Source organism: Dreissena polymorpha, chromosome 3 (assembly GCF_020536995.1).
Source record: "Dreissena polymorpha isolate Duluth1 chromosome 3, UMN_Dpol_1.0, whole genome shotgun sequence".
In the NCBI taxonomy this organism is placed as follows: domain Eukaryota; kingdom Metazoa; phylum Mollusca; class Bivalvia; order Myida; family Dreissenidae; genus Dreissena; species Dreissena polymorpha.
The window spans coordinates 101436316-101462814 of record NC_068357.1 but is presented as its reverse complement, the minus strand read 5'-3'; the positions used below and the strand labels follow the sequence as shown (position 1 = coordinate 101462814).

General features: G+C 36.6%; 1 protein-coding gene and 1 long non-coding RNA gene across 4 annotated transcripts; both read left to right on the top strand.

The window, feature by feature from the left end:
• Positions 1-424: 424 nt before the first annotated feature.
• On the top strand, positions 425-26499 carry LOC127870790 (serine--tRNA ligase, mitochondrial-like). Of its 3 annotated transcripts, none has more exons than XM_052413275.1 (17): positions 425-513; positions 967-1137; positions 5010-5110; positions 6443-6478; positions 7500-7577; positions 10118-10172; positions 12720-12783; positions 15624-15729; positions 16236-16283; positions 19852-19960; positions 20914-20959; positions 21699-21786; positions 23033-23145; positions 24323-24416; positions 24653-24745; positions 25635-25700; positions 26309-26499. In XM_052413275.1, the coding sequence occupies exons 2-17, from the start codon at positions 987-989 to the stop codon at positions 26429-26431; spliced, it is 1371 nt and encodes a 456-aa protein (XP_052269235.1). In that variant the 5' UTR covers positions 425-513; positions 967-986; the 3' UTR covers positions 26432-26499. The 3 variants fall into 3 exon arrangements, 2 of the variants coding, with proteins under 2 accessions (XP_052269235.1, XP_052269236.1); XM_052413276.1 differs by lacking the exon at positions 425-513 and adding an exon at positions 555-570; XR_008044913.1 differs by lacking the exon at positions 425-513 and having other exon boundaries at positions 746-1137; positions 24658-24745; positions 26309-26388.
• On the top strand, positions 17914-19258 carry LOC127870796 (uncharacterized). Its single transcript, XR_008044914.1, has 2 exons — positions 17914-18347; positions 18649-19258. It is a non-coding gene; the product is annotated as an uncharacterized LOC127870796 (long non-coding RNA).

Genomic DNA, 26499 nt, shown 5'->3' with positions numbered 1-26499 from the left:
ACAACTTTTTTTAATTTTGTAAATTTTCCGAAACGTGAAACGTTTCTTTAACACTTGTGCGACTTGTGTATTTCACGGGTTATATATGTGTGTGCAAGAGGTGTGAATGTTGTTATATACAACGAAATTTAATTAATTGCAAAACATTATTCGATTTAAGTTATTTGGTATGTTAATTAATCAGTTTTACTTTTATGTTTTGTCACAACACGGAGAATGTTGTAAAAGGTGTTGGATACCGCGCAAGATTCAATTAAAGTTTAAAAAAAATATATATTATAATTAATCAGTTTTACTATTATAATCATGTTTCACGCGTAAAATCAACTTTGATGTGTATAAAAGCCTAATAAGGCAAAACAGATACCTCTCGTCCTTGTTTTTATGTCTGGCCTTGTTTAAATACTGCAATGTAACCGACACGAATTACTACAGTTACTTCCCTTACATACGATTTCGTCTTTATTGATAACATTTACTTACCGATACTTTTGGATTTTGTCTCTATTTTGTGTAAAAATGCTTTTATTATTTTTTATTAATGAAATAATATGTATGGGTTAATTTAAAGTGCGTTTCATTATAGCTCAGTTGTTATTCGCGATATAATTGATACTTGATGTATTCCGGATTGTAACGCTTTTCGGACACAACAGAAATAATTCTTTGTTTATTGATAATTGTTTCGACGTGTTTGTTTCCTTATATTAATTGTGACTTCTTGCCATGATATTCTACTTAGTTTTAACTCATACTCATAGCGTCTTAATGCCGGGCTAAGCCTTTATTTGTCAGTAAGCATTCCGCTGAAACATGACTGGCATGTATGTGCCCGACCTGGGATCGAACCCGAGACCTCTTGATTTCAACGCAAGCGCCTTATCCACTAAGCTACGGAGGCAGTAGTAGAGGATAATTAGTTTTAAAATATCACTTGAACTTAAAAATTAAACGTTTCTTTTGCAGTATATGTTGTTTGATGGAAAATGATGATGCGAAAGGTAATACAGACCGGCTTTTTCACTTGGTCAAAGATCAACACTCTGCATTTACAACTGAGAGGGATAGCCACAACTCCAGTACGTTATCTATCAAACCAGAGAACAGACACCTGGCAGAATAACTTTCAGTTACAAGGTAAAATAAAATATTTTAGACATAAGTACTTCAGTTCAGTTGCTAAGGCATGATTGGTCACAGGGGTCTAGCTAGGTTCAAAATTTAGGGAGAAGTCACTTCTCCCAAAGGCCAAAATAGGGAGAAGTGGCAACTTTTCGGGGAGAAATGGTACTTTTGCATCCAGTGGTCAAGCTTAGCTCAAAATTTCGGGAGCTGTCACTTCTGTACAGTTGCGTCATAGGTCTTCATTTTACATGTATTTTGCGGCAAATTAAAGGAGAAGTATTTCCGTTCAGCTTTCAATCAACTCTTTACTTGTCTTATACCCCTCATTAAATGTGCCAATCATTAATCAAAAACAACTCATATTTCACACTTTGGGGGACAACATTTACAAATACAAACACACACTCTCTTAAGTGTTCATTTTTGTTATTGATGTATTTACAGTACAGCCAAAGCGGAACAAACGTATTTCGCTTTCCGCGGCTGCAAGGCGAAACGAGTCGATGCTGCGTCAGTCGTTGAAGCCGCGTCAGTATGCGGCGGCAAGTCGCATTTCGCCGCGAAACTTCGCATCTGTCCGCCGAGGCATGCCGCGGTCCGCGACATGATGCCGAGTCGATGCGATCATGAAATATTATTTTTTTTTAATTATAAGTTACATGTAGTTAACAAATTTTGAAAGAACAATTATAATAATAATTAAAATCATAATAAATTTATTGTGCGCGGATTGTATTAGCATATACATGTAAGCATGGTTAATGTGTCTGGCCAATTATTAAGTTTGTTTCCCGCCCGTAGCGTATGTATTTCACACATAAACAAGGTCACGTAATTATGTTTTCGCACATACAAGTGGTCAAGGCTCCAGCATATGGTGGATTTATAAATTAATTGCATGTTGATTCCGCTATTATATTTAAGCTGAGAAAATTAGCAGTTTGAAGCCACATCAATAATCAAGACGGTGACGACGTATTTGTAGTTTTGTTAATTATCAGCTTATTATAACTATTGTTTGAATATGCGTATATAAACACGTTTTATTTTGTTCATATTATACAGTTAATATCGCTACTAATTACCCGATAATCCCGTATATTCCAGTTTTAAAGCAAATGCTGGTTAATATTTACGATACACAAACATTCTCGATATTTCCTTAAGTATCAAATACATTTTGGCATTTGTTACTATTTATAGAGATGATGAAATAACGTCTAATCGGGGCGTTTTTTTTCTCCACTGAACACGTGATTTACGCCTGACGTGATGTTCATGTATTTATACAACACAAAATACTCCCAAACTTTCCAAACGACGTTCTACATGTCTGCATAATTTTCGCGCGCTTTTTATGAAACAAAGGATATTTTAGCACTGTTTATTTGACGCTAGAATTTGCCAAAGGACGCGTTAGCATTAAAATTCGGAAGTGTGTTTCGGATTACAAATTTAATAATGATAATCGAACGAAACATAAACAGTTGCGCGTAATTAATTCTACGCTACACATACATGTATGTACATGTAGGTGGATATCTTTTCACTCGATCCGCCGCGTACGTATGCGGCGGATTTACTCCGCGAAAGTACGCGTGGTTAATACAGACTCGGCGTCGTTGCGCGGATCGATGCCGAGTGCCACGGCGATACGCCGCGTGAATACACGATTCGGCCGCCGCGGACTAATAATCTGGCCGTGGCGTAGCCGCGGATTATGTTTGTGCCGCTTTGGCTGTACTGTTACTGAGTTTAAGTTATATATTTAACACTTAACATGCTATTTATGTGAAGACTGATAAGCTATTTCAATAATAGAGGCTGAAATGGGTGATGGAATTCAAAAGGCTGCATTTCATTTATAATAAGAGATGTCAAGTGTATGAAACCTACATTTTTCTTATTTGTAATTGATTGTAAATTATTCTGGTAATTTTTATTATTTTTTTCCTGTACAGGTTTATCAAATAAAATTTCAAGTTTAACAAAACCAGTAATATTCATAATCTTCTTACTTCCTTGTAAATTTTAAGAAAATCAAGATTAAATCGAATTGATATTGTGCTACAATTTTTTTAAATAAAAATTCATTTAAAGTCTCATTTTACAGCACAGATTCCAAATCTTACCCATAAATGAGCCCTATATTTATTGCCAGTGTGCTAGGTTAACTCTTCCCATTTGATCATTCCTTTGTATTGTTTTAATGGGCCATTTAACTTTGCTGAAGTATAGTTATTGGTAGCCAGCACAAGGCAATTAATCAAGGCTTCACCTATGAACAATGTTAAGAACTCTAATAGCTCCCGACTGTGCATTTGAATGTTCAACTTTGCATGACCTGTAAATGGGGCAACTTCTGACTGAGAATTCTCCTGTGTCCAATTCTCAACATCAAATTGATTTTAATGGTCAATGTGTGGCACAAACAAATAATTAAAAGGTGGAGAAGTTATGTCGCCTTCATGAAATTAATTAGCGACATAAATATTCCCTTGGCGAGCAAATCGCCCACTTCGCCCACTAGCGAGACCCCTGGGTCATAGTGTTTTTTTTTCAACATTTGGGGAATTAGGCCAGGTCCCTTTGCATTGGAGAAATTCTCATCATTTTGACTAAAATTGGGAAATAAGTGTTGTCCCTTTTTTGCCAAGAAATACTGTAAATTGAGAATAAAAGTGATATTAATATTATATTTGGCACTTAGGTTTTACGTATAGAGCTGGATTTGAGATTAACTAAATGTTGAGACTTTAAAAAAAAAATGAAATCTTCAATTGGGAATTTTCAGGTTCCACTTGGGAAAAATATATACTTGTTTACCTTGGGAATGGGTTCCCCAACAGCAGGTTTTTTTTCCTTCTTTGAGACCTGCTGAATTTCGGCCCTCTCCCCTAGACGATTTTTTGCCGTCTTACAGAGATTTTCCCCAAAACAATGATATCTTAAAAAATAAAAAATGTATTTTTTTTTTAACATTTAATTATAGAAGTTAAACTGATCCAGTGTATAAAATAGAAAAATTTTGCACAATTAAATTATCTGTTGCCTTGAATTTGTTTTAAAAAACAGTAAAATATGTTAAATTTATTATTTAAGACTTTCCTTATTTTCCCAAAAATCCTGCGTTTCGCACTTTTTTCCCCTCAAAAAAGGCCAGGCCCTTTCCCCAAAATCAGATTTAAAAAAAACTGCCCTACACAACCCAAATTTGAACGAAAAGAAAAACACTTGGTCATTGTCATCTCAGGTACCCTGGGTAATTTTAAGTATGCTAGAAAGTACCTTTGGTACAGACAATTAACTAAACAATACCCTGAAGTATGGTTGGGTGCTTTTAAGCTTACTTTCAGTGCCCTGGGTACTTGAGTATACTTAAAGTATAAGCATATGTAAGAGTACACAAGTACTTTTAAGAAGTATCTGAGCTGACAACCACCAAGTGGGCTTAACTAAGCTACGAATATTTCATTCTTAACAGTTTCTATGGATTGATATATGACACACATACCTTGTTATTGAACAATATAAAATAAATAAAAATATATAATATAAATCCAGTCTTCCTAAAAATTTGATAACTCCAGTAGCCCAATTCTTTAAACAGGTCAACTGTTAATTAGCGTAACTTAAACGAATTCTTCCTCAATATTTCTTCAGCCCTAGGCTGATGGGCATCTTGTTGACATTAACATAAGGACTGCCAATGTGTACTGTAGTGTTTAGTGCATGGCAAAACAGTTATGACTCATACGTGTGAATACTCCTAAAGATATATAATGTATACTGAAGCAAAATATTCAGTTTATTTCTGTTAAGTACTGACATTTTTTGCTTACTTATTTCAGCTGTGAAAACAAAGATGATTAAATATCTTGTAGATGCTGATCTGGACTTGGACAACCTTCTTGATGCTAGAAACAGAGACACGATTCGAGATAATATCACCAGGAGAAAAGGAGTTGGTGACATTGACAGGGTGGTAGGTCTTATTTAAACAATTATTTCTAATCCAACAGGAAAATGATGTTTTTAATTTTTTTCTTTTAAAGAATCTTTGTAAACATGAACACATGAAAAAAAAATCTGAAATTTCAGCTGTGGATTTTTTTACTAAATGTGCTTATAAACTGATTGCTATTGGTTGACACAATATTGCAATTTATCCAAAGTGGGCTTATATTTGATATTTTATGCGCAGAAGTTAATTATTGCCTTAAGTAAGCTATTAATAGGTTCATCTCAAACACCATATTTTACTCAGTTTTTATATCAAGTGAAGTGAGCAAACTAATTTTAGTCTTTTCTTTTAAGCAGCACGATTATATTGTGCTCCAGGAATAAGTCTCATGAGAGAACAAGCCAGAGAACAAAAATGAGTGCTCAATAGAATCCAACCTATAAAATAACAGTTTATAGCAACATTACTTTATGAACTAGATTTTTAAATGTTTACCATTATGTCCAGCATGTTAATATGCAAAAATGAAAACTGGCTAAAAAATAACGTTCAGACTGGCATTTTAAAAAGACAACAACTTTAAACCAGAAATGGACTGTCCGAAAAGATATGTACTTGTTAACAAGTTAAGATTTTACCTATAGCTCAGACCCATATTTGCAGAAAACATGCTGTCTCAGACCCATATTTGCAGAAAACATGCTGGCTCAGACCCATATTTGCAGAAAACATGCTGTCTAAATGTAATTTTGCTTCTCAAGACTGCCTGACAGGAAATTTTGAAAAGACTGTTGTTAAGAGGACAATAATATCCAAGTGTCTTTCTTAAGAATTTAGTCCTAACATTGCGTCTGTGTTGTTTTTGTCAAAGTTCAGCTATGCCGCAGTCATTTTTATGCCCCCGGTAGGGTGGCATATAGCAGTTGAACTGTCCGTCAGTATGTCAGTCCGTCCGTCCGAAAAAAAACTTTAATGTTGGCCATAACTTTTACAATATTGAAGATAGCAACTTGATATTTGGCATGCATGTGTATCTCATTAAGCTGCACATTTTGAGTGGTGGAATCTCAAGGTCAAGGTCATCCTTCAAGGTCAAAGGTAAAAAAAACAACATTATTTCAAAGCCGCGTTCTCATGAAGCTGCACATTTTGAGTGGTGGAAGTTCAAGGTCAAGGTCATCCTTCAAGGTCAAAGGTCAAAAAAATAAAAATAAATTTTGTTTCAAAGCGGCGCAATAGGGGGCATTGTGTTTCTGACGAACACATCTCTTGTTTAACATGTTAACATATAATAATTAATGAAACTTTCTTTCTGTGATGATAATGCTGACTACTTTTTTTCCATGTTTGCAGATAGATTTATGGAAACAGTATAGTACAGAGATTGATGTAAGTATGTTTACTGTTAACCAGTGCCCCAGATAATTATTTGGGAAATAGGGTTTTCACCCATTGATTTTGAAAATTAGGGTGATTTCATTTTTGAAAAAGTTGAAATGAGTAATACAAATGTATACATTAAAATCATTGCTGCTTTACTTCTGTTGAAGCTGCTCATTTGTATTGATTCAACAAAACTTAAACTATCATACTTAACTGATTCGGCACTTATTGGCACTTGCTTACTTGGTTCGGAAAAGTTTCCGATCGACTTATATTTTGGCGCAACAATCACGGACGTCTTTCGACCCCTCTTAGACATTTTTATTTCGCATCGTAATAAAAAAAGTTTGCGATCCACTGATATTTTGGCGCAACAATTGCGGACGTCTTTCGACCCCCCTTAGACATTTTTATTTCGCATCGTAATAGAAACTGAAATTACAGACGCTTCACAAATTCATGCACAATGAGCGACGGATTAAGTCAGATTGAAAACGCATGTATGTCGTCGTATAATTTGGTCAGGCGCTTAATTTACGTGAAATCTAGTCCGCAGAGCGTTTGAGTAACCTTGATTAGTTTTCTGCACCGTTATCCAGGTGCTTGCTGAATGAAAGCCTCGTCGCGTTACGAGAATAATTCCAAAAAGAAAATACCGAAAGGCAAAGCATTTTCGATCAAAGCTATTGTATCGTAGTTACGCATCAAATTTGAAGAATTTGCGTAAAAGTCAAATTGGTTGCGTTTTCAATACGCATGATATTGTATTTCTTTGCGTTTTTAAACATTTTAATAGGGTGAAAGACGCAGATACGCAGCTTATCTGGGGCACTGCTGTTAACATGCTGCAGTACTTTATAACGCAATTATGTCCTCTAAAGTTTAATGCATGTTGTTGTACTGATATAGATGTTGTCTGTGAATTTATTGAAATGCACACACTGGATTTGATATACAATTTAATTGCAATGTCATGCCATATTTTGCAAACATTACATTTTAATGAAGCATTGTATCAATGTTTTAGATGTCAAGGAAAGAGGACTTTCGCCAACAGTTCTTGTCAGCTGCTAGGGAGATACCAAACTTGTCTCACCCTCATTCGGTAAAACACATTCTGTATTAACATCCAATCATCTTCTTAAAGACATGGAACATAATTTGCATTTTAAAATAAGTTACGAACAAAGCAAACAAATGCCAACACCTGAACTTAGAATACAATTAACAACAAATTGTCATATTTTGTTGGAATTGAAATTATGTCATCAATATCATTGTTTATTTGCAGATATGGACATTTCATTATTGTGCATTGTTATGAAACCACCAGAATCTTAATACTGGAAGTTGTATTACAAGTTTTCTCTTGTAATATCTGTTCCTGTTCTGTTGTAAAAATGTGGTACTTAAGTTACCCAAATGTTTCAGATGAAAATATCCCACAAATGAGCTAATAAAAAGGTTTGTAAATTGTGTTTGAATACAAAATACTTTACTGCATACTTATACACAGATTTATAGCTTAAGATTAAATGCTTATAGTAAAACTTTAGAAAACACTGTTCTTTAGTGCAGTATATGGCCTACCATAAAAAAGACAGATTTATATTCACCAGCCGAGTTGGAGGCATTAATACTTGCTCTGGCCTATATATCAATTTGCACGCACTTAGGTGTGTTCATATGAAATTTTTCATGTATCAAACTCATCATTAATTGCTTGGTGAATCGTGCTTCAGCTTTAACTGGGGAATAACCTTAATGTGTCATCATCATCGTCGATCCTTTGACCAGTTTGGAGAACAGACTTAAACAGACATTTGTGCCTGGTGAGGTGTTCAAACTAATGCATCCTTAATCGTTTGACGGTCGTTATTAGGGGCTCTTGTGGACCAACAAGTGATGCAGTCATGTTACACACAGACTCGTTAGTCTTGTGTTCCGTGTAGGAGCAGGCTTCTGTGACATTTATGTTCAAATGTCTGTGTTCTGTGTCCGCGTGAAGGGTCTAGGTCTCGCAGTCAAATGCCTGTGTTCTGTGTCAGCGTGAAGGGTCTAGGTCTCGCAGTCAAATGCCTGTGTTCTGTGTTTGCGTGAAGGGTCTAGGTCTCGCAGTCAAATGCCTGTGTTCTGTGTCAGCGTGAAGGGTCTAGGTCTCGCAGTCAAAGGATTGTGTTCTGTGTCCGCGTGAAGGGTCTAGGTCTCGCAGTCAAATGCCTGTGTTCTGTGTCCTGGTGAAGGGTCTAGGTCTCGCAGTCAAATGCCTGTGTTCTGTGTCCGCATGAAGGGTCTAGGTCTCACAGTCAAATGCCCGTGTTCTGTGTCCGCGTGAAGGGTCTAGGTCTCGCAGTCAAATGCCTGTGTTCTGTGTCTGCGTGAAGGGTCTAGGTCTCGCAGACGTACAATGCCTGTGTTCTGTGTCCGCGTGAAGGGTCAAGGTCTCGCAGACGTACAGAAGTATGGGACTTGTAGATCCTGTACTGTGTGGGGAAGCTGATGGAACTGCTTGTTCACAACCTTCTCAATCTGGCCATCACTGTGGTCGCCATGGCCATTCTTATTCGGACCTCAGCCATTCTGGTACCACTCTTGGACAGAGTTGCACCCAAGTACTTGAAGGTGGTCACTTCTTTTAGCTTCTTGCTGTTCATGGTGATGTCAGTTGTCTGCACTGGTCTTGGTCGTGCTGTTAACCATGATCTTGGACTTCTCCGTGCTAACCTCCATCCTGTATGCTCCTGCTATTTCATAGAGTCTGTTGGTCAGATATTGAAGTTCATTGCTGTTGCCACGGATGGAGATAGAGGTGTTGTGTTCATAGAGAGTCTCCTGCATTATCTTCTCAAGGAAAATAATGAACAGGTCAGGAGAGAGCAGACAACCCTGACAGATGCCCACTGATGTCCTGAAGAAGTCCCCCTTCTGTCCAGTGAGAAGTATTGCGCTGCTGGCATTTCCTTAGAGGTCTTTAGTGACTTGTACCAGTCATTCATTAATGTTGAATCCTATCATAACATAACAAAAGTTATCATGCCACACATGGTCGAAAGCTTTCTTAAAGTAAATGAAAATGAAGAGCATACGTTGGTCTTGCGGGTGTTTCTCAATTATGATTCTGCAGTTTTAGATCTTTGCCACTGTGCTCTGCCCAGCTCTGAATCCAGCCTGCTCTACGGCCAGCAGTTCCTCTGCCTTGCATTTCAAACAATTAAGGATGATGCATAGCATGACTTTGCTGAGATGACTGATAAGGCTGATGGTGCTGTTATTAGCACAACTTGAGGTTGCCCTTTTTTGGGAGGGGTATGACCAGTGACTGGGTCCACTTCTCCAACCACTTCTTTTCCTCCCTGATCTTTTGGCATAGTGCCTTCATTATTGAGTCCTTTCCTCTTCTCTGCTTTATCAGTTCATAAGGGACTCATAAATCTCCACTCCCGGAGATTTTTCTGCCTTTAGACTACACACTGCCTTAATTATGGACAGACTTTAGTTGTACCTTAATTTGTGAATATATAGACCCAACTTTTTATGTTATCAACTCCTGTTTAACTTCTGGATGACACTTGCTCAAACTTTCACAGAAACTGTAAAAAAAATGTATCATTAATGTTGATGTACACAAATGTCAATGTTTTCCAGCCAGTTGGTGATGAGCACATGTCCAGGCAGGTGGAGTTGTTCAACAAGCCAAAATGTAAGTCTCTGTGTTTTAGTACTGTTTATTCCCTTATGAACATCGGTGTATCTCAATAAGGGGAAGTGCAGTTAACAAAATCCATAGCTCTTTCTCCAATATTATGAGAGTTATTGTCCTTGGTTGATTTTTGCACTTCAATTTTCCTTACAAATGATCATGACAACTAAAAGAGGTTCAAAGTGAAACTTCATAGGTAGGTAGATCTTATTCAGGGGATGTGCAGTGCTCTTGCTCTCATATTTTGTATGACCTTAATTATTTTTGCAATAATTTTTTTTTCAAAGCATACCTTGAAACCTTTGGCAGCTTTCATTCCAGTGCCATACATTTTCCTTCCATATTTTGAGAGTTGATGCCCTTGCGTTGTTTTTGTATTAAAACTTCTTCAGGTGAGTACCTCAAAAACTTAAAGAGGTATCAACTTCAAACTTCATGGGTGGATATATCTTATTTGAGGGAAAAAGCCATAAAACTCACTTTGAAATGTATAGACTTATTGCCCTTTTCTAGTTGTTATACCCCCACTAAACGAAGTTTAGGGGGTATATAGGAGTGAGCTTGTCTGTCGGTTGGTCGGTCCGTGTCCACTCTCTTATTCAAGAAGTTTTCATCCGATCTTCACCAAACTTGGTCAGAAGTTGTATCTAGATGATATCTAGGCCAAGTTCGAACATGGGCCTGTCCGGGTCAAAAACTAGGTCACTGGGTCACTTAGTGCGTTTTTAACATTGAGCATGGTGTCCGCTCTCTAATTCAAGTAGTTTTCATCAAAGCTTCACCAAACTTGGTCAGAAGTTGTATCTAGATGATGTCTAGGCCAAGTTCGAACATGGGTCATGGCAGGTCAAAAACTAGGTCACGGGGTCACTTAGTGCGTTTTTAACATTGAGCATGGTGTCCGCTCTCTAATTCAAGTAGTTTTCATCTGATCTTCACCAAACGTGGTCAGAAGTTGTACCTAGATGATATCTAGGCCAAGTTCGAACATGGGCCTTGCCGGGTCAAAAACTTGGTCACGGGGTCACTTAGTGCGTTTTACACATTCAGCATGGTGTCCGCTCTCTAATTCAAGTAGTTTTCATCAGAGCTTCACCAAAATTGGTCAGAAGTTGTTTCTAGATGATGTCTAGGCCAAGTTTGAACATGGGTCATGGCAGATCAAAAACTAGGTCACGGGGTCACTTAGTGCGTTTTAAACAATGAGCATGGTGTCCGCTCTCTTATTCAAGTAGTTTTCATCCGATCTTCACCAAACTTGGTCAGAAGTTGTATCTAGATGATGTCTAGGTCAAGTTTGAATATGGGTCATGCCGGGTCAAAAACTAGTTATGCCTCTGGTAGGATGGCATATAGTGTCAGTCAGTAAGTCAATCTGTCTGTCCATCCATCAGGCATCCATTTTCTGAGTTTTGTTCTTCAACTTTAGTGAGATTTTTACAAAATTGTTGGTATGTGAGTCTGCCTGCATGATATACAGATAAAGCTGAAATTTTGTTCCAGTTCATTTATTTTTGGAAAAAAAGATGGGAATTGGAACTTTACTTTACAACAGTTTTTGGGACCTTTTTTCTAAACGCTTATAGATATTTGTCTTATTTTGGTGTTTGTGAGTATCTACATTACTGGTTCTTGCAGATCAAGTCTGAGTTTCCTTTCACCCCATTGATTTTTGACAAAGTTATGGGCCTTGAATTTAGGATTTTTCTTTAAAATAATGCTTGTCCAGGTTTTTTCCCAAACTGCTTTGAGATACTGGCTTTATTTTTGGTGTGTGAGTCTACCAACATGAACTACAGATCAAGGTCAAGTTTTGTTCAAGCCCATTGATTTTTATTAAGCTGTGGGCCTTGGACTTAACAATTTTCAAAAAAATAACACATACAGATTTTTTGGCGAAGCATTTTCAGATATTTACCTGATTTTCAGTGTATGAGTCTAACTGTATGACTTTAATATAAAGTTTGAGCTTTTTTATGAATGTTGAGATATGGAACAAAAGTTCACTATTGACAAACATCATTTAACAATTACATTTTGTCCAGAGCATGATACAATTATTTAAGGTATTATGTTAAAACTTTATATATAGGTATATCTTATTGAGGCTTTGTGAAGTGAACAAGAGCAATAACTCTAACCTCCATGTTTTGAGTTTTATTTCCCTTTATTTATTTATTAAATGAAATTTGTGCCCAGGGAAAATCTAGCAAACCACACGACGTAACAACTTGAAATTTAATGGGTCTATAGATCTCAATGAAGGGAAGTGCAATGCGCATTAGCTATATTTCGCACTGTCATAATTTAAACGTTATTTCCCATGTCAATTTTTTACTCAAATTTATGTCCAGGCCATATATTCACAATAATATAAGGTTTTGATGGAACTCAAGCTAATTTTTGAAATACTTGTTTTTAAATTGCCTTTTAATTACCTCTGACAAAGCTGCGTGTGGGGGGTGTTGTTGTGTGGGGGATATTTCAGTTTTAGATTAATGTGAATAAAATATTTCTTTCACTGCAGTTAATAACATGATATTTCAGCTGTATCCTGGCCACTGAAATCAGTTGTGGAGCTTGGACAACAGTTGGGAATGTTACGAATAAGGTAAAGATTAGGGTATCACTACCTATGCATTATAGAATGCAGGGTCTTCCCCGGGCCATTTAAGCGCCCCTTGCCGGGGCGCTTGAATTTCGAAATCAGAGTCCCCGGGGTGCTTGAAATTTTCCGATCAGTGTATTCTTCAGTAAAAGAAAGTGGAGATTGTCCAAAAAAATCAAGGTTTCCCTATCAGTGTATCAATATTCCCTGTTTTAAAAAAGCACTCGGTACCTACTTTCACAAGTAATAGCCATAAACACCACATGGGGTAATGGATAATCCACTGATAAGAGAATAGCATGACGCGCGTGTCGATTATTCTAGCCACATTACACGGTCGTTTAAATGCTGACAAGGATGTATCTGGTAACTTTCCAGTCGTCAAACTGTGAAGTTCATCGTCCAATCGGTTACGCGAATGCTTATGAGGGCGGGGTTAACTATCGACCATTATTTTTGATTGACGTCGGGCATGAAGTAAGAGTTTATCGCAGCTTGATTAGCAAGTAGTTGTACCTTTTGAGTAATATAAAACCGGTAATTAGTACAGTACAGAACATTAAAGACGGTTTCGGGCATCATCATCACACATCATCACACCTTTTTACCTATGACTCATAATTAATACGAGAAATTAATTGCAAGTGGTAAACAATTAATTATTATAGCGATTACAATTATGGGATAACAATTTATTTAATTCCAGTACATGTATATTTCAACATGTCCATTTATAGAACTGATTCACCTCGTTTTTCTGACATTTATTCGACACGTAATGCGCTTTAACAAATTTTCGTTGAATTAATTACGCACACTTGTAAATGTTTCGTCCGATAATCGATAGTTAGAAGACTGATGATGGCAACCGGCCGTGATCCTCGTGGACAACGTGAATTTCATGCATAATTCCGTCAAAACATTTATTCGACTCGTAAAGTGTGTCAACAAATTATCGTTGAATTTGTAACGCAACGGTTAATATTTGTTGAAATCTCAAATGGGAATAATTAAATTTGTTATCCGAAACCCATTACCGTAAGTCGATGTTAACGCGTTTTTAATCCGAAACACACTTCCGAATGTAAATGTTACCGCAACGTTAAATATTTTTGCTTCAAATTAGCAGTGCAAATTTATTTTGTGTCGAATCTTTTTCTCAATTAAAAAGAGCGCGAAAATTATGCAGCATGTACAACGTCGCGTCTATTGCATACAAATGGCGTGTATTGAGCGTTTTAACAAGCACACAACAACAGGTCAGGGGATTGACGCATAATCAGAGGCAATATTTCATCAAATCTATAGTCACTTAAAAAATGGCAAGGTTTGTGTTAAAGAAATAACTGAAAGCTTTTAGCGTACATATTTACCAGAAAGAGATTGATAAAAACGGAATAAACGGGATTATCGGGTAATAAATAGAGACTTGAAAAATAGTAAGTATACAGTAATAGAGTCGGGTTGAAACGGATGTATTGGGGAATCGTTCGAGTCGGGATTTTTTTGAAGAGTCATAGCGCACCAAATGACGTCTTTTGACGCTGTTTTTCTTTGAGTTATAACGCACCACAGAACGTGAATTGACACGTTAAATTAAAAAAAAATCAACGTAGGGAGGGGACACCCCTCCCGAACCCACCCCCGGGGCGCCTAAACAAATTCCTGGGGAAGGCACTGGAATGAGAAGAGTCTACTGGGTGCTGATATTTGTTTTGCCTTTGTATCATACAGCAATATGAATGTATCTAGGTTCCTATAAAAATGTTTATGATGTTGTTTCATGTTAAAAATGAAAAATATATTGAAAGAGGAACTGTTTCAATAAGGTTAAAATTTAGTTTATCAAGATCAAATATGCCTTTGTATACTGAAACCCCAGTGCATGACTATTTTCCAACATAAAATTAGTGCTGCAACAATATATCGGTATATCAGTATATATCGCAATACGCAATCCACATATTGTATTGTGATACGATTTTCATCATACCGGTACGAAAATTCTACAAAAATTCATCCACATTTCATCCAAAATAATGATATCAAGGTTAACAAAACAAATCGGTGCTTAGTAAAAATAAATTATTACGTAACAATAGCATTCTTAAAAGTATATTATACGGAGTAGGGTTGTTATATGGGAGTCCACGAGATCTGCTTTTGCATGTCATACTGTTAAATTTAAGATGATGCTTATGGAAATACGAAAAAACAACAACAAATAATTACATTATAAAAATGTAACTTGATGATATTATAAACAGAACTAATCATGGTAAAAACAATTAATTACGTAACAGCATTCTGATAAGTTACACTACCGGCTTTTGAACATCCACAATTTTCTCTCGGGTTATTATTCTTCTTGTCGGCTTTTATAATAGTTCTCAAAATGGCAGACGAAACAAACGCCGAGTTTGACTTTATAGACAATTCAAGGGCAAAAGTGTTGTTTTAATGTTTAATAGGAATATCCAAATGACAATACTAATCTTTCATAACAAAATGCTTTGTAAATCCAAAAAATGAGTTAATTGTGCTAAAAAAGCATTTTGTAAAAAAGGCTAGAATTGCCTATAGGATATAACTAGAACCTAAACATACAATTCAAAGGTTATGTTCATGTAATTAAGTTGGTTTCGGTGATTAGCTGGCGAGGTATAATTCTGGTACAAGTTAGCAATATATTGCAATACGGGTTTTTGAAACAACAATATATTGCAATACGGTTTTTGGGGTATTGTTGCAGCACTACATAAAATCAATAATATTTTCTGGATAAATAATGTTTTCGTTTGAATTTCTGGTAATCAAAATATGTAAGCATTTCTGAATTTCAGTAATGTTTCCATGACTACTGGCCCATCCACCTACTACTTCACCGACAAGCTTGCACGCATGGAATATGCACTGGTCAAATACTCAGTGGATCACCTCCTAAAAATGGTACATAATACAACATTATATGGATCTAGGATTGCAAAAAGAAATTAATATTGGGAGTCTACAAAACAAACGTGTGCATTAAACTTGTTATGGTGTTTGCCTACAAATCGGATGTTAAAATGTTTGAGTCCTGCACATGGGGTTTATTTACCAAAATGGCCGGTTGCCTATCCATCAGCAATCAAATTGAGTGGTGGTACAATGGCTTTCTTGCCAAAATGCCTGTCATAAGGGATAGAAATCAACCGTTGAGATGTTGACCAGCAAGGTGCCTCATAAGTCAAAACTGGCTTGCCTTTAATGTCACGACATTTGCATGTGAAGTAAACACTACTTTTGCATGTGAAGTAAACACTACTTTTGCATGTGAGGTAAACACTTCATTTGCATGTGAGGTAAGCACTTCATTTGCATGTGATGTATATACTTAACTTACTTTGAGGAATTTCCTGTTACCATTTTAGTAATTCATTTTCTGAGGCTTATTGGGTATGTTTTCTTTGCAGGGATTTGAACTCGTGTCTGTACCAGATCTCCTGAGACCAGAAATTATTGTGAGTCATTAAGAGATGATTTTCCCATGTATGAATGCTGACTTGTATAATGTGTTTTGATTAGTATTTTTAATCATTTGATGTATATGCTTGTGTTACAATAATTTCATAAACAAAAACTTGGATGAATTTAGAGTGATGATAAAATGTTTGAAATAATTGCAACCTTTTATATAAAAATAATTCATTCATACTACATGACAACAAAATTAATGCCCCAATCAACCAAAAGTAATACAACTAATTGAAAGCATGAATTCTATCTGAAGTCAATCATCTTTTTTCACTGAAAACAATTAAATTTTTGAGACATTATTATAGACAATAAAAGCAAGTTCAGAACGCTGATAATAAATTATGGATTAAGTGAAAGTAGATGATTGTCATTGTTGTCCTGCCCATTAATTAATTGTGCATGAAGGGATTCTAAAAAATTAGGAGTAATAACATTCATCATTTCAGAGCAATGTGTCACATACATGACTATTTCACTTGCTGAAAGGTCAATGTGTCATAGACATAACTATGTCACTTGATGAAAGGTCAATGTGTCACAGACATAACTATGTCACTTGATGAAAGGTCAATGTGTCACAGACATAACTATGTCACTTGATGAAAGGTCAATGTGTCACAGACATAACTAGGTCACTTGCTGAAAGGTCAATGTGTCACAGACATAACTAGGTCACTTGCTGAAAGGTGAATGTGTCACAGACATTAATAACTATGTCACTTGCTGAAAGGTCAATATGTCACAGACATAACTATGTCACTTGCTGAAAGCGCAATGTGTCACAGACATAACTATGTCACTTGCTGAAAGGTCAATGTGTCACAGACACAACTATGTCACTTGCTGAAAGGTCAATGTGTCACAGACATAACTACGTCACTTGCTGAAAGGTCAATGTGTCAGATACATAACTATGTCACTTGCTGAAAGGTCAATGTGTCAGATACATAACTATGTCACTGGCTGAAAGGTCAACATGTGACAGACATAACTATAAAATTGACCTTGTTTTGTATGCTTCGATAACAATGTTTCACATGTTTGTGACAGTTGTTTATTGAACGTTCTCGTTAAATACAGATTCAATATACAAAATAAAACCCTTATCCGAAAAGAATGATAGATATTTCGAAATGCCGACTTTGACAAAATATTTTCCCGGGTTTTGGTTTTATTCGTAGCATCGTGGTTTTTATATAAATAGCCAGAAAATGAGTCACAATTCAAAATACTACTTGAAGAAAGTGAACAAAACGAAATCAGCCAAGCATAAAAGTCTTGAAGACTTTGGGTTTCGTCCTGAACCAAAGAAAATTAAATTCTCCGTGAGGTCCGATGATGGTACCCTTCAAGAATTTTCAGCCGAGCCAGTTGGTAAGGCGGTACTGCCCTCGGCTAGTTATCACATTGACTCGCCTTTTGAAGATCTTTTCTATCTTGTATTGTGATAGGTAAAATGTCAATAAGTCAAAGATTTCTGCAAAGTTTTAAAATGTTTAGAAAATATTTTGGTAAGGGGCTTATATTTTTAGCCGGATTTTTTTCGAAAAAATCTCGGCTTATAGATTGATGTTGTCGGGCGGGCGGGGGGGCGGGCGGACGGGGTGGCGGCGTGCTCGAAAATGTTAAAGTTCTTATTTCATGGTATAACTTTGGTATGCTTGGACCTAGAGTCTTCAAACTTGACATGAAGGTTGGCCAGGATTAACAGATGACCACTGGTCATTTCAAGGTCATTCATTTGAAGGTCAAGGTCACTGTGACCTTCAATATAAAAAATGTTAAAGTTCTTATAACTTTGGTATGCTTGGACCTAGAGTCTTGAAACTTGACATGAAGGTTGGCCATAACTAGTTAGTAACCACTGGTCATTTCAAGGTCATTCATTTGAAGGTCAAGGTCACTGTGACCTTGAATGTAAAAATGTTAAAGTTCTTATTTCATGGTATTACTTTGGTATGCTTGGACCTAGAGTCTTCAAACTTGACATGAAGGTTGGCCAGGATTAACAGATGACCACTGGTCATTTCAAGGTCATTCATTTGAAGGTCAAGGTCACTGTGACCTTCAATATAAAAAATGTTAAAGTTCTTATAACTTTGGTATGCTTGGACCTAGAGTCTTGAAACTTGACATGAAGGTTGGCCATAACTAGTTAGTAACCACTGGTCATTTCAAGGTCATTCATTTGAAGGTCAAGGTCACTGTGACCTTGAATGTAAAAATGTTAAAGTTCTTATTTCATGGTATAACTTTGGTATGCTTGGACCTAGAGTCTTCAAACTTGACATGAAGGTTGGCCAGGATTAACAGATGACCACTGGTCATTTCAAGGTCATTCATTTGAAGGTGAAGGTCACTGTGACCTTCAATATAAAAATGTTAAAGTTGTTACAACTTTGGTATGCTTGGACCTAGAGTCTTGAAACTTGACATGAAGGTTGGCCAGAACTAGTAAGTAACCACTGGACATTTCAAGGTCATTCATTTGAAGGTCAAGGTCACTGTGACCTTGAATGTAAAAATGTTAAAGTTGTTATAACTTTGGTATGCTTGGACCTAGAGTCTTGAAACTTGACATGAAGGTTGGCCAGAACTAGTAAGTAACCACTGGACATTTCAAGGTCATTCATTTGAAGGTCAAGGTCACTGTGACCTTGAATGTAAAAATGTTAAAGTTCTTATTTCATGTTATAACTTTGGTATGCTTGTACCTAGAGTCTTCAAACTTGAAATAAAGATTGGCCAGTACTAGAAGATGACCACTGGTCATTTCAATGTCATTCATTTGAAGGTCAAGGTCACTGTGACCTTAAATGTTAAAATGTTAAAATTGTTATAACTTTGGTATGCTTGGACATAGAGTCTTCAAACTTGACATGAAGGTTTGCAAGCACACTTAGATGACCACTGGTCATTTCAAGGTCATTCATTCTAAGGTCAAGGTCACTGTGAACAATATTTCAGTAATTTAAGTATTGCATTGACAAAAACACGAAAGGTACTTTCCTGTCATTTAAATCAAAAATCCGGCTTCAATGCGGTCATCTCCGACCGCGGAACTCTTGTATCATTTTGTGTTGCACTCCAATTGTGGGGCGCACAAAGTCACTGCTTTGTTCATCTGTTAAAATTCTGCTTTTGATGGAATTATGTTTACATGGTTCTGAACCAAATGTCCGTGATTATTTAGGGAGTTATTGTCCTTCAATTGTTAATATGTCATTTTCTAAAAGGTTTTAGATACTGCAACAGTGCTTTTCAAGGAAGTTATTGACGTTAAAATACAAATTTGTTTAAACTCGAGGTCTCTGAACTTATGACCCTGTTTTGTCAATGTATATGCATCACAGGCTGGACCCTCATTTATTGTCAACTCCTTTCTTACAAGTGTCAGGTCAATGCCATTGAAATTAATTAAAACATGTTGACTTTAAGAAAACATGTTAAGTTTGATCAATTATTTTACGTGTGTCACGTCAGTATGCATACAATACATTTCAATATGAAACAGATAACACTAGTCTTTATGGATCTTGTCTGTGCTTTCAGGAGGGTTGTGGGTTCAAGACTACAGGGGAGGTTGCGCAGGTATACATGCTGGATCCAAGTCGTCATGACAACCTATGTCTGGCTGGCACAGCAGAAATGCCACTGGCAGGTATATGGATGTGTGTAGCGATTGTGTCACACATTTATTTACTTTTTTAGTTCACCTGAGCTTGTAGTGCTAATGGTGACCTATTGTTGTCACCCTAGGTCCGGCCTGGTTTTTGATTTTTCATAAACATTAACCAGTCTAGAGGCCACATTTTTCATCCAACATGGATGACATTTTGTCAGATTGTTTATCTTGAAAATAACGGCCGAGTTTGAATGTTGGTCACCGAAACTAGCTCACAACGTAAAATGATATGAAAATCTTGTTATCATTCTTGAATCCACAACATTTATAACTCAATTTTGATACAACTTGGTCAGAAGGTTTACCTTAGGTACATCAAATGCTACACTTGCACCCTTTTTCATCAATAATTTGCTTCTTTCCCAATTTATTCACTTAAGTAATATGTTTACAGTATATTGTCCACATACATGTTTTTTATCCGTTTATAATCATTTATTTGTTTGCTCCACATATAACACGAATATTAAGTAACCCACTAGAGGGTTATGTTTTAAACCACTGCATCTTATTTAGCAATGAATATTACCTATGTGACTAGTTCACCTAGCTCAGTTGGTAGAGCCCTGAACTAAAATCCAAGAATGGTAGGTGCGATTCCCAGCCCTGTCACATGACTCGTAAGGGATTTGGTCATGACTTCCTGATATTCTCCCACTACCTCTGATTCCTGTAGGGCAGTTTTCAGTTACTAGCATAATTAGAAGCCTTTAGTCCTTCACACCTCGGAGTAGTATGAGCTACTAAACTGATTACCATGATATGAACAAACAATGTTCTATAATTAATACCGTTTATTCTTAGTCCTGGAATTATTGAGCATAGCATAATATAAGTTATACAATCCCACACCTCTGAATTTTAGTTCGACTTTAATTAAAAACATTTCAATAAAGTCTATAATGGTGAATTGTACTGAATTGTTTTAGGATTGCTGGCTGGTGGAACTCTTGACTTTGAAGAATTGCCAAAGAAGTAAGCTATTTTCATAATTGCAGACACCTATTTCCTTTTTTGCGCTGGTGAAAGACTGTATTTGACTCTTAATTGGGTCTGGTGTTGCTACCATAACCAACACTGAGAATGTGTGATGTTTCCATAAAAATAAACAATATTGTTTTTGTTTTTTAAATGTCTGTACACAACTGGAAAACTTTTGTAATATTATGTGCGCAAGGATGTTTGCGTCCATAAGTACAAAATTTAAATAAAAACTAGAAAAGGGTACCGTACCTATAGATGTCAACTCAGCAATAAACATTATGAAAGGTCCAAAAGGTTAAAAAATTAAACGGTTGAAGCTAACCATGATTATTTTTTTTATTGTACCAAGGTTTGATAATCCTTTTGGGGTCGGCATACGCTTCTTATCAGGTTGTTTTGCTCGGTTGGATTTCACAAAAGATCTCAGACACTTATAATCCAAATTGTATTGCACTTTATATGGAGCATTTGGGTGTATTTCAAGTACATATCCATTAACACAGAATAGTGGAAGAATCCATCAGTTTCACTGATATTCTTGTCGTGTGTCTTGTGTGTCTTGTCTAGTCCATTAGTATTGTGTCTAACTGTTTGGCAATTCGTTCCTTGCAATAAAGGACTGTCTGGTTTAATGAGATGTTTCTTGTGCAGATGTAGCTGAAGGTTCACTGCTTGTATATCGGAGATATTTAACTCAATTAGAGGAGGTTTTTGTGTCTATCAAAAACAGGTTTATGGCTGTCAGTAGATGCTACAGAGCCGAGACTTCTCATGCAGAAAACGAACTGGGCATATACAGGGTCCACCAGTTTACAAAGGTATGACTTGGTGTGAATGAACTGGACATATACAGGGTCCACCACTGTACAAAGGTATGACTTGGTGTGAATGAACTGGGCATATACAGGGTCCACCAGTTTACAAAGGTATGACTTGGTGTGAATGAACTGGACATATACAGGGTCCACCACTGTACAAAGGTATGACTTGGTGTGAATGAACTGGACATATACAGGGTCCACCACTGTACAAAGGTATGACTTGGTGTGAATGAACTGGACATATACAGGGTCCACCACTGTACAAAGGTATGACTTGGTGTGAATGAACTGGACATATACAGGGTCCACCACTGTACAAAGGTATGACTTGGTGTGAATGAACTGGACATATACAGGTTCCACCAGTGAAAAAAGGTATGACTTGGTGTGAATGAACTGGACATATATAGGGTCCACCAGTTTACTAAGGTATGACTTGGTGTGAATGAACTGGACATATACAGGGTCCACCAGTTTACTATGGTATAACTTGGTGTGAACGAACTGGACATATACAGGGTCCACCAGTTTACAAAGGTATGACTTGGTGTGAACGAACTGGACATACATGTGTATACAGGGTCCACCAGTGTACAAAGGTTTTACTTGGTGTGAATGAACTGGGCATATACAGTGTCCAAGAGTTTACAAAGGTCTGTTTTGAGATTTATTTGTAACCTTTAGAGATTGTAATGTTGGTAAGATGGTGTGGGCATTTAACATGTGCCCAGTGTAGTGGCACGGCATAGATGTGTTTACATACGAACATACTAGTACTAGTATTTGAAAATAAATGGTTGAACACATGATGAAACACCCATTGTTGATTGAACAAACTTAATTTAATGAATGGTTTATTTAAGATAGATTGTGGATGGAACACTCACGTGGATTGAACACACATTGTAGATTATGCAAACATGGTTGATTAACCATAAAATGAGGATCAAACATATACTTGTATTGTGTTGAACAAACGTTGTGGATTTAAATCTGATTGAAGATTGTACATATTATTATTGATAAAGTTCCTGATTGAACTTTACTGATTGAACCCTTGTTGTGGATTGAACACACAGTTGATTAAACACACATGGTGAATTAAACACAAATTATTGATTGAACACACTTGATTGAATACACTTGGTTGATTGAACGCACATTGATTATTGATCGCAGTGCTTGTTATACTTCAGTTTCCGGTCCTCTTCATCAAAACATGAACTGTAACATAATATTTTAGGTGGAGATGTTTGCAGTAGCTTCAAGTGAGACCATGGAAGAAGGGAATGAGCTACTCATGCAGTTACTGGACATAGAGAAAACACTGTTTGGGCAGCTCGGGCTACATTACAGGTCTTACAGAGATTGTTTTTAAATGCCCTTAAGCATAAGTTTAAGGGCACTTAACTTGCAAAAAATAGTGTGATTTACTTAAAAATAGTGTCTTGCACTTTTGCATAGGAGAAACAATATTTCTATAAAATATTTCACACAAAGAACGCATGTTCAATATTGTAAGTTTCCAAAATTTGACTCAGTTAAAGTACACATGTTCAATATTGTAAGTTTCCAAACTTTGACTTAGTTTAAGAGCACAACACTGCAAAGAATATCACGACATACACTTAAATTATGTGAAACATATCTGCCTAGTAAACATGTCTATATAGTGTCCTGCTCATAGGCAGGTAACTGAGAGACTATTAAGAGACCTTAAGTACACATGTGCAGCCTGACTGACCAACCAACTGGGTGATTACAGTATGCCCCCTCACAAACTTGTTTGTGTGTGTTTTTTTGAAAGAAATTTAAAATTCCTGTGCTTAATTGAGATTGCATTTCATTATTAAACATTACAGGTGTGCAGATGAAAGGCAATATGAAGATAATGCACATTTTTATCTGATAGGGGTTTTCCTTCGACGGGTATAGAACTCTTGTATGGTGTGAAATATTGTCTAAGCCTTGTTGTTTCGAGCAGTTGGTTTATGGTCGTCTTAGATTTCAATAAAGGTTAAGTATATAGATTTTCAAGGGTGTGATCATCCAATCTTGTCCTCTCTTTGACTTCATCATTTATGTGAAGATTTAACTTACCACAGATGGTCCACATGTTGATACCTCATATGTCCAGTGCACCACATGTGCGTCCATTTCTCAAAGGTTATCATGCTGTTTGTCTGTGGAGGTTTTTATTGCTGGACAGTTGTCATAATTAGGCCAGGTAGCTCAGTTGGTAGAGCGCTGTACAACAAATCTGAGGATGGTGGGTCCAATCACCTGACCCCATATCTTGTGTGGTGATTGGTCCTGTAATCGTTTCTATGGCCATTCTCCTTTACTTCTGATTTACTTTCAGTTACTGGCTTAAGTGTGTTCACTTGTATTGGTACCAAGCTATCCCAGGAACGTGTTTGTTGGTCAACTGACTACTGTGCTATAACAGAAATATTGTTTAAGAGGGAAAAAAAGTCCAACTATACAAACACATACATTTGTGATTTCATGTTGATACACTCCTCTATTTCAGAGTGCTGGACATGTCGACAGCAGAGTTAGGTGCCCCTGCTCACAGGAAGTTTGATATGGAGGCATGGATGCCAACCAAACAGTTCTGGGGAGAGGTTGGTACATCTAGATTACCTTTATATAACAGTTGCATAACTAAGAGTCAATTATGAATGCGTTATATAGTTCCTGTTCGTTAGGTAATTGGTAAGTTATTTAACACAAACTATAAAATGATATAGTGCATGCTTGCATTAAATGCATTTAGCTGACACCATCTCAACATTGTCATTATCATTTGTATGAAAATATCTGAAAAAGTCGCTTTTTTACTATGGTGTATGTATTCAAGATTAGCAGTGCGTCCAATTGTACAGACTACCAGAGTAGAAGACTTCATCTGAGGTACAAGTCTCCATTGGGCCAGCTGAAACATTGCACCACTGTAAGTGTAGTACTTTACCTATATCACTGAAACATTGTACCACTGTAAGTGTAGTACTTTACCTATATCACTGAAACATTGCACCACTGTAAGTGTAGTACTTTACCTATATCACTGAAACATTGCACCACTGTAAGTGTAGTACTTTACCTATATCACTGAAACATTGTACCACTGTAAGTGTAGGACTTTACCTATATCACTGAAACATTGCACCACTGTAAGTGTAGTACTTTACCTATATCACTGAAACATTGCACCACTGTAAGTGTAGTACTTTACCTATATCACTGAAACATTGCACCACTGTAAGTGTAGTACTTTACCTATATCACTGAAACATTGCACCACTGTAAGTGTAGTACTTTACCTATATCACTGAAACATTGCACCACTGTAGGTGTAGTACTTTACCTATATCACTGAAACATTGAACCACTGTAAGTGTAGTACTTTACATATATCACTGAAACATTGAACCACTGTAAGTGTAGTACTTTACATATATCACTGAAACATTGAACCACTGTAAGTTTAGGACTTTACCTATATCACTGAAACATTGCACCACTGTAAGTGTAGTACTTTACCTATATCACTGAAACATTGCACCACTGTAAGTGTAGTACTTTACCTATATCACTGAAACATTGAACCACTGTAAGTGTAGTACTTTACATATATCACTGAAACATTGCACCAATGTAGCTGTGTTTTATTGATTTTAAACTAAATACGTCTTTACCTGTATGTTATTGTGTTATGGAACTATACTTATATGTTTTAATGTTTAGATGTGTCTTTATATTTAAATGTGTAACTCTACCTATACGTTTAATGGGAAGCTCTGCCTGAATGAAGAATTCTTAACCTTTATGTTTTATTGTAGGTAAATGGGACAGCATGCGCAGTTCCGAGAACCATTATAGCACTGTTGGAAACTCACCAAAACGAGGTAAGGGAAGTGATTCAGTATCAGAAACAATTTATTTGCATAGCAGTGATCTCCCTTTCACCATTAACAGATTGTAGCAGCTACATCCATTTGATTCAGGTATTTCAGCTTAAATAAGCGTGACAATGTTGTACATTTAAAGCCCTCGGGCCAAAACGGCCAAAGGTTTGCCAATACATGCATAGCCCATAGCAATTAAATAACCTAAACCTAAATATAATTTTGTTATAAAAAAATTAAAAAACAATCTGATATTATTTTGTTGATTTAACTTGTATATATTTATAGAAAAGCTGTTGGCTTAATTATCAATTTAAGATTGCAGATATCATGATTGAAAAGGTAGCTTTGGCTGTTTGCTGAATTTGACATTTAATATTGTTGCATCTGTACCCTTCTCTGTGTTCAAAATGACAGACATATGTGCCTGAATTTGACAATTTATATGTTAAAACATGTTTTATATGAGCCGTGCATTGTGAAAAGGGTGTTTAATGCAGCCCGCACACATTAATTAGAGAAGACACTTTCCACACATGAATGAACCCCCCATTCGCATAGCGAGGCTCAAGTATAATTTTTCATATGCTGACTCTGTTCTGGGACAGGACGGCAGTGTGAGCGTACCGGAAGGGCTGCGACCGTACATGGGTGGGGACAGTGTGATCCGAGCCTCGGATCAGGGGCCAAAACTCACATGGATCAAGGACCACAAACGCTCGGTGCAATAGTGAATGTATTCCATAGATCTATCAATTGACCGATGTTATTGTTTATTAATAAATCTTTGTAAATCGTT

Bases quoted from the DNA above. Each gene is read 5' to 3' on its own strand.
- LOC127870790 (XM_052413275.1), top strand. From the start codon at position 987: ATGATGATGCGAAAGGTAATACAGACCGGCTTTTTCACTTGGTCAAAG. The intron at 16,284-19,851 runs GTGAGTCATTAA...CTGTGCTTTCAG, and splicing joins TCCTGAGACCAGAAATTATT to GAGGGTTGTGGGTTCAAGAC. The intron at 24,746-25,634 runs GTAAGTGTAGTA...GTTTTATTGTAG, and splicing joins AGCTGAAACATTGCACCACT to GTAAATGGGACAGCATGCGC.